Here is a 15,068-nt window from a genome sequence, read left to right as displayed (position 1 = left end):
TGACAACCACAATAACTGCTATTAACATCTCTGTTAATCCAAAAATGTCCAAAAATCGACATGTCATTCAAAATACAGAAACTGCCAATGATTTTCGTTATAACAATGATGCTACTGTCGACACTCCAACCAATGATAACGTTGACAACAATGAACAGAAACAACAAACACAGAGAAAACTGCAGCCGAACAAAAGCAACCAAAACCTTCGCCATAGATTGATTCAAAATCTGATCCATTTCGTTTTTCAATACTAACTATCGACAAAAACACCAGCTATTGACAAGTAAGATATCCAACCTGGCAGTCAAATCTACAACAGCCACATCAACTTTAAGCCCCGCCTTCTTTAGAACAGCTAAAGTTTCACTAACCATCATTATACTTTGACTGCCCACTGTATTAACAACTTACAAATATCCGTTTTATCAGTCATAAATATATTTAAGATACAATGCATGCTATTTTAAAATTCTGCACAACTTCACAATAGCTTCTAGCCCATGGTGTATATCTCTGTATATCATTATCTATCAACTAAATACTTCTCATTTTGACAACTGTAAATACATCTCTTTGTAGCTACCTGACTCGCTGTGCATTTATTTGCATCATCCTGACACACTGTGCACATCTGTTCAAAATAAATATCAACATAATTCGTTTAACTCTTTGTATCTACCTGACTCACTGTGAATTTATTTACGTTAATCTGGCACACTGTGCACATCTGTTCAAAATGTTACAATATCAACATATTTCATTTAACTCAATGTTATTTCATTATCCTTGACATACGAATCCTCAATTTTCAAATTAAGCTTCAAAACTACTCTCCGACGTCTTATTATCCACAACTGTTGCTTAAATGCTTAAATTTAACACCTCCAAGTCTTCAAAACTTTTCAACAGTTATTATAAATCTAGCAATCTATAAATCTAAATTACTTTTCTTCTCCTTGGCAGCAGTTGGACTGTTGATTGGAGTACTTATAACAGGTTGAGAAAGGGTTGCAACAACAGTATCAACAGATTGACTTGCTTCAGTAGGATTATGATTATCACTATCACCAGTACCAACAGATTGACTTGCTTCAGTAGGATTATGATCATCACTATCACCAGTACTATCATTAGTTGCATATGATTTGCCACTACTGGTTGATTTAAGATATAGAGATATCATATTCAAGCTCAAAGATAGCTTCATCAATCATTGTTTGCAAGATATCATATTCAAGCTCAAAGATAGCTTCATCAATCATTGTTTGCAAGTATTTAATCTGTAACATCATCAGCTCTAGTACATCATGAGGAAACATATTCTGTTGCACAATAGACAGAATATTAGTAAATCCATAAACTCCAGCAGCTCCATACATTCCAAATATGTTGTCAATCCAGCACAGGCTTCCTTTGGAGTTTTGTGCAAGCACTCAGTTGTTAGCTTCAGGTACTTTTCATGATCACTAAATCTCCTTATAGTTGCCAGAGAATACAGGAACCTTGAACTTGATATCTACCTTCCTGGTGATACTCCAAGCTTCTTGACCGCATTATTGAGAGCAGTTTTAGCATCCTGTTTAGCTTCCTGTTTAGCTTCCTGTTTAGCATTCTGAACTTCAACAGACTTCACATCTAATCTATAAACAGATTCTCCAGCAGCAATAGCATGTTTCACAATATTACTGACCCAATCACTAAACAATCATAAATAACGCTCCTTTAATAAAATTCAACATATAATCGGTCAGAGCAAAGTGTATCATGTGCCTCCACTCTCTCTCCACCAACATTTGATTCAACATATAATCGGTCAGATCAAAGTGTATCATGTACCAGCCTCCACTCTCAAATAATATCAATGTCAACACAAAACAATGGCCAAATTCAAAACTAAATTTCAGTCACCACCAACTACTTCTCTTGCGGCCGATCTAAAACAAAATACAATCATTTTAGATGCCAAAACTTATTTAATACATATTTTATTTTCACTCAACAAAATAAAATAATTTCTTTAACATGTATTAGTATATATAACATTAATCAAATGTATATCAATATTGAACATCATTAAAATCTTAACAAACTAAAACTCACCAACAGGTAATACTGTATCTCAACCACCACAACTACTCCTCTTTTCGACCAATCTAAAACATAATACAATTATTTTAGATGCCATACTTAAATGTTATCACTTAACAAATAAAATTTCAACATGTCTTCTTAAAAATGTATTAAGAAATATAATATTAATCAAATGTTTGTCAATAATCGAGCAACATAAAAATAATTCTTAATACAATATATTAGTCTAATACAGTAAAAAATTTACCTAATTATTCAATGAAATATCTGAATAATAACTTATATCATCCACAACTATTTTTATGTATTAGAATCTTGAAAGTTGAAGCACAACTAACTATTTTTCTCTATACCTGAGAGCACTTTCTTGCGCAGCTCAACTTTTGCGCATACAACGCCCAACTCCTGCTCATCATTGCTGCTACCTCTCTGCACCACCCCACCTTGCGCATACCAACTTCGAGAGACAGTGCAAACTTTCCTTGCCAAATTATTGCCCACCCCCCTTCTCCATGAAGAGAGACAGCTCCACTCAAATATCTAATGCATTATAACAATTTTGCTTCATGAAATTCTAAGCTTCATAAATAATTTTGCTGAATCAACATCACTAAATCGCAATATATACTATTCTATATCGAGTGTCCTTAATAAAATTTAAGCTTAAACAAAAACTTAACACATCCATTATAATTCCAAGTTTTAGTAGATTTCAATCCGCCCCTCAATATTCTTCCATTTTATTCTGATCCACCAAAACTTTCGCAATACGTTCATTATATTCCAAGTTTTTAAATAGATTGAAATCCGCCCACATCTATTCACGTTAATTTGATTCATCCAAAATTGAGCAACACATAATGTTTCAATTTCAAGTTTGAGTGCAATTTGATTCACCACCCTGTGTTATTTATATATTTGTTTTTTCTATAATTAGATTCGGTCCGCCCATCCATACTTTACATCTATCTACTTTTTGTATTTCGAACTTTTCATGGTGATTTCTGCAGCAGGTAGGTACAATTTAGAAAACGTAACAACACTATAATCATTTCTATGACGTCCGTACTTCCATTTGTAAACATGTTGATTTGACCACAAATTTCTATATGATCTAATTATCCGATTGTATACTAATTCCGGGAACAACAAAATTCAACATTATAATCGAAGCAGTTAAAATATCTAATTATCCAATAATTTTATATGATCTAATTATCCGATTGATTCGATGTATATTGATTCCTGGGACAATAAAGCACAATACTTTATGATTGCGGTGTCAATAATTTCATATGATCTAATTATCCGATTGATTTGATGTATATTGATTCCTGGGACAACAAAGTACAATACTTTATGATTACAGTGTCAAGCATCCAATCACCCTTCAGACAACCAACACTCTGAGATGTACAACCTTTTTCAAGAAAACATTTCCCCACTCTAACTTTAACGTCACACATCTCACATAGTAGCAGTAGGAACCATTTTTAACTTTGTTAGTTATGACTCAGTGTCAGACCGAAATTCAAACCTATCACCTACCCAACAGCAAGTAGATGTGCTACGTGTTAAGCAGTTTATAAGCGAAGCCACTCTATAAGCAAGTTCATAAAATGTAAGTAAAACATCAATCTGTTTCAATCAGTTCTTTTTTAACACATTTACTTACAATTTTACATCGACTCTTATGCACTTATTTTTTCAGTTTTGACACTATACAAGTGTTGATGTTCGTTTGTCCTACCATTCAATGCTTCGCTTTTGTTAATGTTGTCTTCCTTGTTTTTACAAAGATTATTCAGTTCTGACACTATGCAAGTGTTGATGTTCGTTTGTCCTACCATTCAATACTTCGCTTTTATTAATGTTGTCTTCCTTGTTTATTACAAACAAATTTGCTTACAATTTTTGCATTGAATCTTATATGTATATTCTGATTATTTAATTTTGACACTATACAAGTGTTAATGCTCCATTTTTATGAATATTAATATCCTTGGTTTATACATCATATTCGAAAACGTTTCAATTACAATAGAAGTCATATATAAGTCAAACTAAACTTGCAACATTTAACCACCAAGTCTAAACAACACATTTAGTATTAATCTATATTGCATCACCCATCATTGGATATAGATATACACAATAGACATCTCTTCCCTACACAATCCTATATATAATAGATCTATTGTCAAAACTTGCACAAAGTTTTATTTTCAACAAACATCCATAAATAATATATCCATTGTACACACATCAACAAGTTTTCTCTTCTCTCCATACAAATATTTCCAATAACATTCATTTCCTAATATACAAATATTTCCGATTCATTTTCAACAAACATCCATAAATAATATATCCATTGTACACACATCAACAAGTTTTCTCTTCTCTCCATACAAATATTTCCAATAATATATCCATTGTACACACATCAACAAGTTTTCTCTTCTCTCCATACAAATATTTCCAATAACATTCATTTCCTACTATACAAATATTTCCGATAATTCATTCATATATATATAATATGTCCATTATACATTTCAATTCTGCACACATATCATAATTAATCCACATATAATATGTCCATTGTACAATCCAATTCTACACACATATCTCTCTCTCACTCTCTCTCTCTCTTTCTCTCTCTCTCTCTCTCTCTCTCTCTCTATCTCACATCATAATCAAATACTGAATAACAATTTTTTGCTTCATTAAAAAATTTTTGCTGAGTTATGCATTCCAATCTTAAATCGCCATTTAATTGTTTAAAATAAATCTAGTTAAATCCACAAAAATTCCGCTTACCAATCAAATATCACATTCTACTGATCATGATGACAAGTATGTATCAATCCAAATCAACGTAAATTCAAAAACAAAACAAACAAAATTTCTGTTCTATCTATAATAGAAATTTCGTACTATGAATAATATATCACAGATCAAAGATCACATATCTATCCTCACGCAAGTACAATCGTTATTATTCATAGCACATTTTAACCATATTCAAAATATTTTGTTTCCGTTCATATAAACTTAAGAGTAGCTTTACTCTTATTTATACATAAACCGCAATATAATTGTTTTAAAATTAAATACTTAGAACCATAATAACTGACTCAACTTTTAAAACAATTTACAGCCTTTCATCAAAATTCTAATACTTTTTAAAGTATCTAATTTCAAATTTTTATCCAATTTTCATAAAATCACGATATTAACATTTAATAAAATCAATTTTCTTCCATTAACAATTTTACAAAATTGTATTCCTATTTTCGTTGAAATTAATCCATCTTCAATTTTTTTATTATTCTTATCTCTGTTAGACACCACAATAGTCTGAAACAAAAATAAATATATCCAAATATCCAATTCCAGTGTAACAAAACAAAAAAAAATAAATGCATATATTTTGATTTTCATAATAACATAATCTCATAAACTCGTATTCAATAGTTAACAAAATGTTATATTTCCAGAATTCAAATAATTACCATAAATCAAATTATTTTCCATCACAAACTTTATAGAGTTGCTTCGTTTCTCTTCTTATTATTTAAACAATGTCAGCGCTTTCCAAATTATATGTTATACATTCTAACCTTATGCATGGACACCACAATGGCAGATAAATTAACATTTATCCCACTAATTCGAATAATATCAAAGATCTACATTGATTAGCAATGGATACAACAATGGAAAATAAATTGACGTTCATTCCCAAAAAATCGAGTAAGATCAGTAATATACAGGGATATAACAATAGCAGATAAATTTTCGTTCATTCTAGAAAAAGTTGCTCCACAAATAATCTATGATTTGTATGTCAACATAACATCTGCGAGTTTTATTTCCTAAATAAAAATACTTCCAGAAGCACAACTTCTATACATTTTTATAAGCCGTCACATCTATCAGATACAAAATTTATTCAATTATAGATATCTTAATTGCAAAACTACAAAAATCAATCGCCGCCACACCGCCGTCAAATCGCCGTAGGCCGTAGTACATGTATATCCTGTTGATACAATCCAAAACTGTAGAGAAAATCCTTCTTCCCTGCAAATTGTAGAAAGAAATACTCGTTTAATCAATACACGTCTGTCCTGAATAAGCTATAGAAAGAAATACATGTAATCCTTGCTTCCCTGCAAATTGAAGAAAGGAATAAACTGTAGAGAGAATACATTTTTAACAATTTTTAACAATACTCAACTGTCTCCCTGTAGAAACAAACTATAAAAGGATAGAGAGAATACATTTTTAACAATTTTCAACTGTCTCCCTGTAGAAACAAACTATAAAAGGATAATTTTTTAACAACACATGTCTATCCTTCTCTCCCTGCTGATACATGTCCATGGCGGCACCTTTTCCCCTTTCATGGTGTCCTCCACCAACATAGTACATGTCCAGGGCGGCACATATCTTTCCCTGGACATTATGTTGGTGTCCTCCACCCACATGTTGTCCTGCAATGTCCAGGGCGGCACCTTTTCCCCTTTCATGGTGTCCTCCACCAACATAGTACATGTCCAGGGCGGCACATATCTTTCCCTGGACATTATGTTGGTGTCCTCCACCCACATGTTGTCCTTCAATAGACAGGATGGTGTCGTGGTGTCCTTCAATGGACAGGATGATGACATGGTGTTCTTAACCATCACATATCTCTCCTTCACCAGGGGTTCGACCTGGTTCACCATCTCTCCATTCTTCAAGCATAACTGGTCCAGGAATTCGACCTGGTCCAGCATCACATGTCTCTCCTCCTCCAGAGGTTCGACCTGGTTCACCATCTCCTTGACTGTTACCTGGTCCTCTCCACCTATACACTCTCCCCCCCCTAACCTGTTTGGCAACACCACCAAACTTTCTTGTTCAAGGAAACAAAATTTTTCATTAGCAATTGGAGATTTGAAATTGTCCATAGAAAGTGTTGGCAACACCACCAAACTTTCTTGTTCAAGGAAACAAAATTTTTCATTAGCAGTTCGAGCTTCGAAATCGTCCATACTGTTAGCTAATTCTCCAGATCCTCCAGCCGTCCTCTGCCACGGCATAGAGTTATTCAAACCATTCTGTTGGTCATTCAAACTATTCTGCTGGGCAATTCTATCCAGAATTCGCTGCTGGCCAATCATAAACTCATCCACAACCGTCACATTCTCGGTTTTGATATCATTATCAACACTAGGCACCACCACCTTATTAAGACGATCTTCTAAATCGTCCATCCGAGTAGCCAGTCCAGTAACCGCAGCACTATTAGTATCAACATTATCCTGCTTCTCCAGCGGCGCTACATGCCCACCCAGCTTCGCCGCCACATTATCAATTTTAGTCCTAAGAGCATTAATCGCATGAACCATATACACATCCTTATACACAACCATATACACATCCTTCTCCTCCTGAGACATCTTCCTCCACTCAGCAATGTCCATCCTGGTCACTGCAAACATCCTGAACAAAAACCAAAAGCAAAGAAATAATACAATTAAAAGAAAATCTGAGCTATAGGTCCGTACTACACTACTGCGCCAAAATGACGTGTAGCAATAGTAAGAATAAACAGCTAAATATTCTAATAAAGTGTATTAATTCAAGACAAGTTAAACATACAATAATAATATTAAATATAATAGCAAGTATTCACTTTTGGGTTCGTGCCGAGTTGCAGAGCAAAGGTCTTGCTCCGAAACGGTTGACACAAGAACTGACTGCTAATATACAAAATACATATAATGCTCTCAAGACAGGAAGAAAGGGACTATACATCACATTTGTAACAATTATAATTAATACATTTTTATTGAAATATACAGAAAATTAAAATTTTTTAATATCAATTAATAAATTAATTTGTATTTTAACCGATTTTCTTAATAAATATTGAATCAATTTTTTTAATTGTTACATTACACTTTAAAATAAATTAAGATAAATAAATGATTTATAAATAAATAAATACATTATTAATTACAGTATGGCATTACGATGAAACAATTGAAGGCGGTTTCTCTAAAAATGAATATTCGAGCACAGAAACCCATTCCCCTTTCTTTGAAATAAATTAAAAATAAGGGTTAGGTAAGAATGGATACTGGGTACCCCCTCAGGGTTAGGGCACAGCAGGATTGAAACTCTTAATGGTTGGATCTACTGCAGATCACGGTAAAATATTGCTGGTAAGCAATATTTCCAAAAATCTATTAATTTTAAAGGCTGCTAGCTGCGAAACGGCTGAACGTACAGATCATGCCCGCACACTGTTTTAAGCGGCATAAGAAGGCCTAAAAATAATCTGGAATAGCCATAAATCAATAATGCATAATTATCTCGCAGTGCAAAGAAATGCGCGAAAAAGACCTATTTTACGCGTTTTTTCTTCAGTGAAGCTTTCCCTGTGCATAATTGGATCTTGGCTATACCAGATTATTTGTAGGCCTTCTTATGCCGCTTAAAATAAGGTGCGGGTATGACCTGTACGTTTAGCCGTTTGGCAGCTAGCAGCCTTTAAAATTCATAGATTTTTGGAAATATTGCTTACCAGCAATATTTTACCGTGAACTGCAGTACATCCGAATGGTTTTAGCAGAGAAAACAATTACCCATCCCCCATATTGTTTTAAAAAATCAGCGTTTTCAGTGCTCGATAGATTATTTAAGGAAAAACACTAAGTTTTTTTTATGTTCTGTATTAATAATAACCAAAACGTATTGAACAATAAGATTTATTGATATTCAGACGTTTTTTTCTAAGATCTAAATATGACGTTTTTCGATGTAGAAATAAGTTTTATCTAATTCTAACTAAAGAGGGTTCCAACTAATTGAAAATTTTTGTAGAACTTCAATTATTTCTCTAATATATATCTTCTTAAAAAAATTTAGTAGTAGCGACATAACAACTATTGAAAAATTTGAAGTTTTTTATATACATCCAACGGGGGGGGGGGGGGATTAAGGGGTCTTTTCCCCCTTCAAACTTAAAAACCTCTTATTATACCCCCCTTAAAATTAAGAAAAAAATAAACTTTTCTGATTATTTTGCTAGAATTTATGAATGTTTTAAAATTTATTGCATTTTAACTACACCAATAAGATAAAAGTTGCACACCCACGTTATATATAAAAAAAAATGAAATTCTCAATAAACAAAAATAAAATAGGTTAAAGATCAATAAAAATAAGGTTTTTTTACTTCTTTGACTAGTTTAAACTTGACTAAACATGTTTTTCTTACTTAGAAAGTATATTGACTTTTAATCTTATATTTTATAACTATTCTAGAATTATTCATGTGAATTTCTCAGATGCTATGTAAGATACATGTCTGAATTTTTTGTGAAGATTTCCCATTGTTTCTCTCTCTATCTCTCGCTCTTTCTATCTCTCTCATTTTAAATTTTGGGATCTAATGCAGTTTACGGTAAAATATTGCTGGTAACGAATATTTCCAAAAATCTATGAATTTTAAAGGCTGCTAGCTGCCAAACGGCTAAACGTACAGGTCATACCCGCACACCATTTTAAGCGGCATACGAAGACCTACAAATAATCTTGAATTGCCAAGATCCAATGATGCACAGGGAAAGCTTCACTGAAGGAAAAACGCGTAAAATAGGTCTTTTTCGCTCATTTCTTTGCACTGTGAGATAATTATGCATTATTGATTCCAGATTATTTGTAGGCCTTCTTATGCCGCTTAAAACAGTGTGCGGGCATGATATGTATGTTCAGTCGTTTGGCAGCTAGCACCCTTTAAAATTCATAGATTTTTGGAAATATTCGTTACCAGCAATATTTTTCCGTGAACTGCAGTAGATCCAATTTTTGTTTTACAAATAATTAAAGAATTTCGCTACAATTCAACTAAATCGTTCTTATTATTTTATCGTATTCATTCGAATCCGGTGGATAGGAACCGGTTATCATCCATACGAAAAAACTATGTCCAGTTTTCTACGGGGCTTAAAAAAACTAGTTTTAATCTTATAATTGTACATTCTATATCCGCGGAAAGCCGTTTATAATACGATACGAGAAATAATTATTATCGAATTAGAATATGTAACAAAAAGATATTGCCGAGAAAGTTACCACTAAAACCAAGAATCTGTAATAACAAAGTTCACAAAAAGGTGAAACGTTTTTATTGACTTTTTCAGAAAAAAATCCAGAATTATAAAATTTACAAGAATGACAACATCCATAAGTAGCGAAGCACTAAAAATCATGGATGGCGCATACACACAAAGTGGTCTAAAGAGTTTATAAGTTCAGTGCTCATATTTGTTTTTTTTATATGCTTTGAGGTTGAGTACTGACAGACAAACAGACAAAGTGAACTATAGAGTAGCTTCACAAAGAAAAACAGAATTATAAAATCTTAGACAATGAAAAAACTTAAAAAGTTAGATATTAAAACGTTTTATGTTTGTTAAATTTTTTTGTTTTTTAAGAACTTTGAATTTTTATATAACACTGAACTAACCATGTATTAATTAGTGCAGATTTTTAGCACTTTAAAATATTAATGTAAGGGGCAGATAGTGTCAATTAATCCCCCCATTAATTAATCTAATCCTTACCACCCCATTTCCCCTTATTTAGAGAGGAGGGGTTGGGTGCAGTTAATTTCTGTACACGCCACTAATTCACTTTTTATTGTTTCTCTCAAAATTGTTTTTTTTTCACTTTTGTGTCTGCTAACTTTGATAAAGTTGCTACGATCTTTCTAAATCGTACCTAACTGGTTTAGGAATCGTCATCCAATGTAAGTTAGTGGTTGTATTCAAAATATTGATTTCCATAACCCTCGTCTGTATCTCGCCAGTTCACCTGAAAAATAATTGCATGAATTTTATTTTATTAATCGTGGAAAATTATCATTAATACGATGCTATACAGGATTTTTTAGTTGAAAACCGGTTCTAATCCAGCGGATATTAATCGGTTCATACTGGAAAATTTTAACACGTACATAGTTTTTTATAAATCACGAAGAAAGACAGTTCTTAAAAAAACAGTACATTAAATAGATAGATACATCAATGAAAATATAATACGTGGGTATATTGACTGAGGAAACATTTGTCATCAATTTAGGTTGCCAATATGGAGCTCATTTATTGGTCAGTTCGTTCATTCAGCAGATGGAGAGGGAATGGGGTAAAAAGCAGGGAGTAAGGGAGGGGACAATGGATCGAATATTCAAGTTCTAGAGTCTCAGACTTTGGGTACTGGCTTAAAGGGAATGTGCACGAATTCAGCAGGTTCTGGCTGACTTTGGGTACTCGCGCATCAATGCCCCGCTAACTAGCTGAGTTAGTTTTGAAAAGCAGACAAGTATTAATAAACTTAATTTCTAGCAGACAGGCTGGTTTAAACAAATATTTTTTCCCAAGAAAATGTCATTTCATATATAGAAACTCTACTGTGATATTTAAGAACCCCTTAAATTTAGGTAGAAGTTAAAAATATGAGAAAAAATGAGAAGGGTTGACAAAGTTCTTAACATGATTTTTCTGGTGATTAATTACAGAATGTTTACTACATTGTGATGTATCAGTAATTTAATTTTCAAGTAAATGATTTTTTTCTTAGAATTAATTTTGTTCTAAATTATATTACCATGATCGCTTTACAATTTTGGTAAAAACTTCTGGATAAATCTGGTTTTCATTGCTTTTCAGCGAAAACTCTTAAATAAAATTAATTGACCATTGTCCCCTTCATACTTCCTGGGTAAAAGGGGTTGGGATGGGGGTTATTACTTTATCAGAGTACATAAAATTTTAATGTGCAACATCCAAGTATATCATTTCTCGCATCGTATTATAGACAGCATTTCTTGGAATATGAAAATTTTTTAGATTAAATTCAGTTTTGTTAGCCTATCCTGTTATTAATCGGATCTCGAAGCCATGCTTGAAAAGTTATTGACAATTTGACGGTCTCCTTCAAAGTGCTGGAAGTTTTTGATTGTTTTACTTAGGTTAGGTTAGTTAAAGGGTAATGCCTTCAGCAAGAAAAAAATCCTATATTGGGGGGGGGGGGGATTCTATGCTCGCAGGGCACTTTGCAGGAAAGCACCAAACATTACTTTTTTGATTGTCTACAAAGCTCTTTCTATTTATCTTTCTAGCCATGTTATACATAGTTTTTAGATTTTATCCCTCGGCTCCACTATTTATGGATGTTGTCATCCTTGTTTCTACTTAAAGTATATGTAAATAATAATTTTAGGATAACCAAATTAAATTATATGTATAATCGTTAAAATTACGTTCTGAGGAAAGATAATATTAAGCTTATACGTCAGATAGTTCTTTCTTTTACTTGAAAAATATATAATAAATTTCAAGTAAAAATAAAAATAGAAAATTATGGCTCGGCAGCAGCGCGTCAACCGCCTGTAAGCCTCAGGGAAATCAATTATAAAAACGATCTGGAAGTCTATACCTGACCCAAATATGGCAATCACTCTTTCTCATGGGCTGCTATTCAGCCAATAAATTCCATTTGAAATTGCCGAAAATTAGATATTTTTATTGACGTAGATTTGGCGTAAAACTTGTTATTTTTAAGTAACTGAAGGGAAGTGGGTAAGAATAAGGGATAGGGGATGTGGGAATTTTTTCACATTCCCTTTTCCCTGACTCTTTATAAAACTATGTTCAAATACTTAAACAGGTTTTGATGAGAAAACCACAAATGTCATGTGTGACATCATAAAAATCCATTTCTTTTTTGTGGTTTTCCTTTCCCACTTCTCCTCTCAACCTTCCTTTTTTGACGCATTTAATGACGTCACACGTGACATTTAGGCTTTCTAATTTTTATTTAAGAAAAGATGATCTGATTATATAAAAAATATTTTGTACATTTTTCTGGTTAAATCTAAATAATCAACATTTCTTAAAAAGTAGCCTCAGTAAAAAAATAAATAGTTCCTTTGAAGAAAATTTACGACATTTCTTAAGAAAAACAGTACAATATATCATTTGATTGGTAGTTTAAAATTTTTTAGAATATATTTTCGTCTAAGTCCATTTAGGAGGGGGGACATTGTGCTGTTTATTACGCTAGTCCCCAAACTTTTATAATTATCTTTTTTTTTAGCTTAACGTTTTGTTTTGGGGATTTATTGAATTTTGATTGGTTGGTTTATTTAGTTGAGTGTCAAAATGTTTCAACTACTAGATGTAATGCAAAGAAGGGGTAATTTTGTGTATCAATTTATCGGCCATTGTCTTATCCCTTTAGATCCCTATAGGGGAGGTGAGAAATTCACCACTTTTTATTTAATTTTATAAATACAGTGACAAAATTGGAGGGAATGGGTCATTTCTTTTTCAAGGGGAGATTTCTTTTGGAGGGGTGGTGATATCCTTCCCTAAAATAGATTTTTTCTCGCATCGTATTATAAACGGCTTTCCGCGGATATAGAATGTACAATTATAAGATTAAAACCAGTTTTTTTTTAGCCTCGAGGTGCCGAAATTATTATTAAATTGTTTAATTGGTAGTTTAAATATACTTTAGTAGGGATATTTGACTGTAAATTATACTGGTACCCAAAGTTTTATACCCATCTAATTTGTTGACTTAGAAACTGTGGTTAATGTTTGAGTTTTGATATTAGTTGGTACAAACCTTTAGAGTCAAAATATTTCCACCAATATTTTTACTCTTCAGAAGAAAAACAGTACATTACAAATTACAAAGATAAATATTTTTTTGTAATTTAATTATTTAATTGATAGTTCTGTAGAATCAAGAAGGGAGGGGACAAAGGTTTATAACCATTTTATCTTATTTGAAATTTTTACTCTTCAGAGGGTTAATTTTGTTTATTGTAATTGTGTAAGAAATATAAGTTACACTGGTACCCAAAGTTTTATAAACAAAATTTCTCATTGTTGTGGCTAAATAACTTTGGGTACTTTTCTAACACCTTGCTAAAAATTTTATGTTCAAAGTTTTCCACCAATAATTAGAATTTATTATTTTTATGGGAGTGTACTTAAATTTAATGTCCATTGTCTTATCCCTTTAGATTCCTGGTTTTATAATACACTTTCTCATAATTATAGTCAAAATTCTGGTCAGTTGAATTTGAATTGCCGAATGTGTACACAGTTTCCTCGGTGTTTCCTCATCATATCTCAATATTACTACTAGCTAAAAAATTTTAAACTTCAAAAAATCTAAATTTGAATGTATAAACGATTTGTACATTACACATTCAAAATTTTGATTTTTCAAACTTTGATTTTTTTGGAGAAGTTTTAAGCTTTTTTAGCTTGTAGTAAATATTAAGATAGGACGAGGAAACTATGTACACAATAAGAAAACTAAAATTCAGCTGACTCTTTCTTATGATTATAGTTCAAATCCTTGTTTTTTTAATGAAAAGATGATCAGCTGAAAATGGATTTCCTATTCGAGCCCTAGTTTCCTAAAGTGTACAGCAGATAACCCAATTATTGCAAACGCTATTTTCAGCTACCCCGGTCAAAAGGAAAAGCGATATAATGTATAAATGATTCATACATTATACATTCAAAATATTAATTTTTAAAATTTTGATTTTTTTGTGAAGTTAGAGGCTTTTTTAGCTAGTAGCAAATTTTGAGATAGGACGCGGACGCTAGGTACACTTTCGGAAACTAAATTTCAGTTCATCGAAAAGATAGATTATATATAACAGAGTATAGGGAACATTGGACTTGTAAATTACACTAGTACCCAAAGTTTTATGAAGTTGAGCCCTGGCTAACATAATTTTTAACTTTAAACTAGCATTGTAAAAACTTATTATTATTTGATTTTAAAGACATAATAATCTTGGGCTGTTTATTACACTAATCCCCAAAGTTTTTAAATAACATTTTCTTATTTGTTGGCTTATCAAATTTGGGGACTTTAGTGAA

At 32.2% G+C, this 15,068-nt stretch overlaps 1 protein-coding gene and 1 long non-coding RNA gene across 2 annotated transcripts in view; both read right to left on the bottom strand.

Moving 5' to 3' along the window:
• Nucleotides 1-1,866: 1,866 nt before the first annotated feature.
• LOC145303841 (uncharacterized) lies at nucleotides 1,867-2,983 on the bottom strand. Its single transcript, XR_013873836.1, has 2 exons — nucleotides 2,104-2,983; nucleotides 1,867-1,937 (listed from the first exon to the last, which is right to left on the bottom strand). It is a non-coding gene; the product is annotated as an uncharacterized LOC145303841 (long non-coding RNA).
• A 6,434-nt stretch (nucleotides 2,984-9,417) lies between these two features.
• LOC145335339 (uncharacterized) overlaps nucleotides 9,418-15,068 on the bottom strand; it is a 61,640-nt gene continuing 55,989 nt past the window's right edge. The window contains exon 21 of the mRNA XM_080181074.1: nucleotides 9,418-10,971. Within this exon, the coding sequence (XP_080037200.1) occupies nucleotides 10,912-10,971 (60 nt within the window). The 3' untranslated portion in view covers nucleotides 9,418-10,911. The remainder of the gene's footprint in view (nucleotides 10,972-15,068) is intronic.

The sequence above is a fragment of the Acartia tonsa genome, chromosome 13 (genome assembly GCF_053477335.1).
Source record: "Acartia tonsa isolate MP-2025a chromosome 13, ASM5347733v1, whole genome shotgun sequence".
Lineage (NCBI taxonomy): Eukaryota > Metazoa > Arthropoda > Copepoda > Calanoida > Acartiidae > Acartia > Acartia tonsa.
Note: the sequence above shows the minus strand (reverse complement) of the source record. Positions and strands in the feature narration are given on the sequence as shown.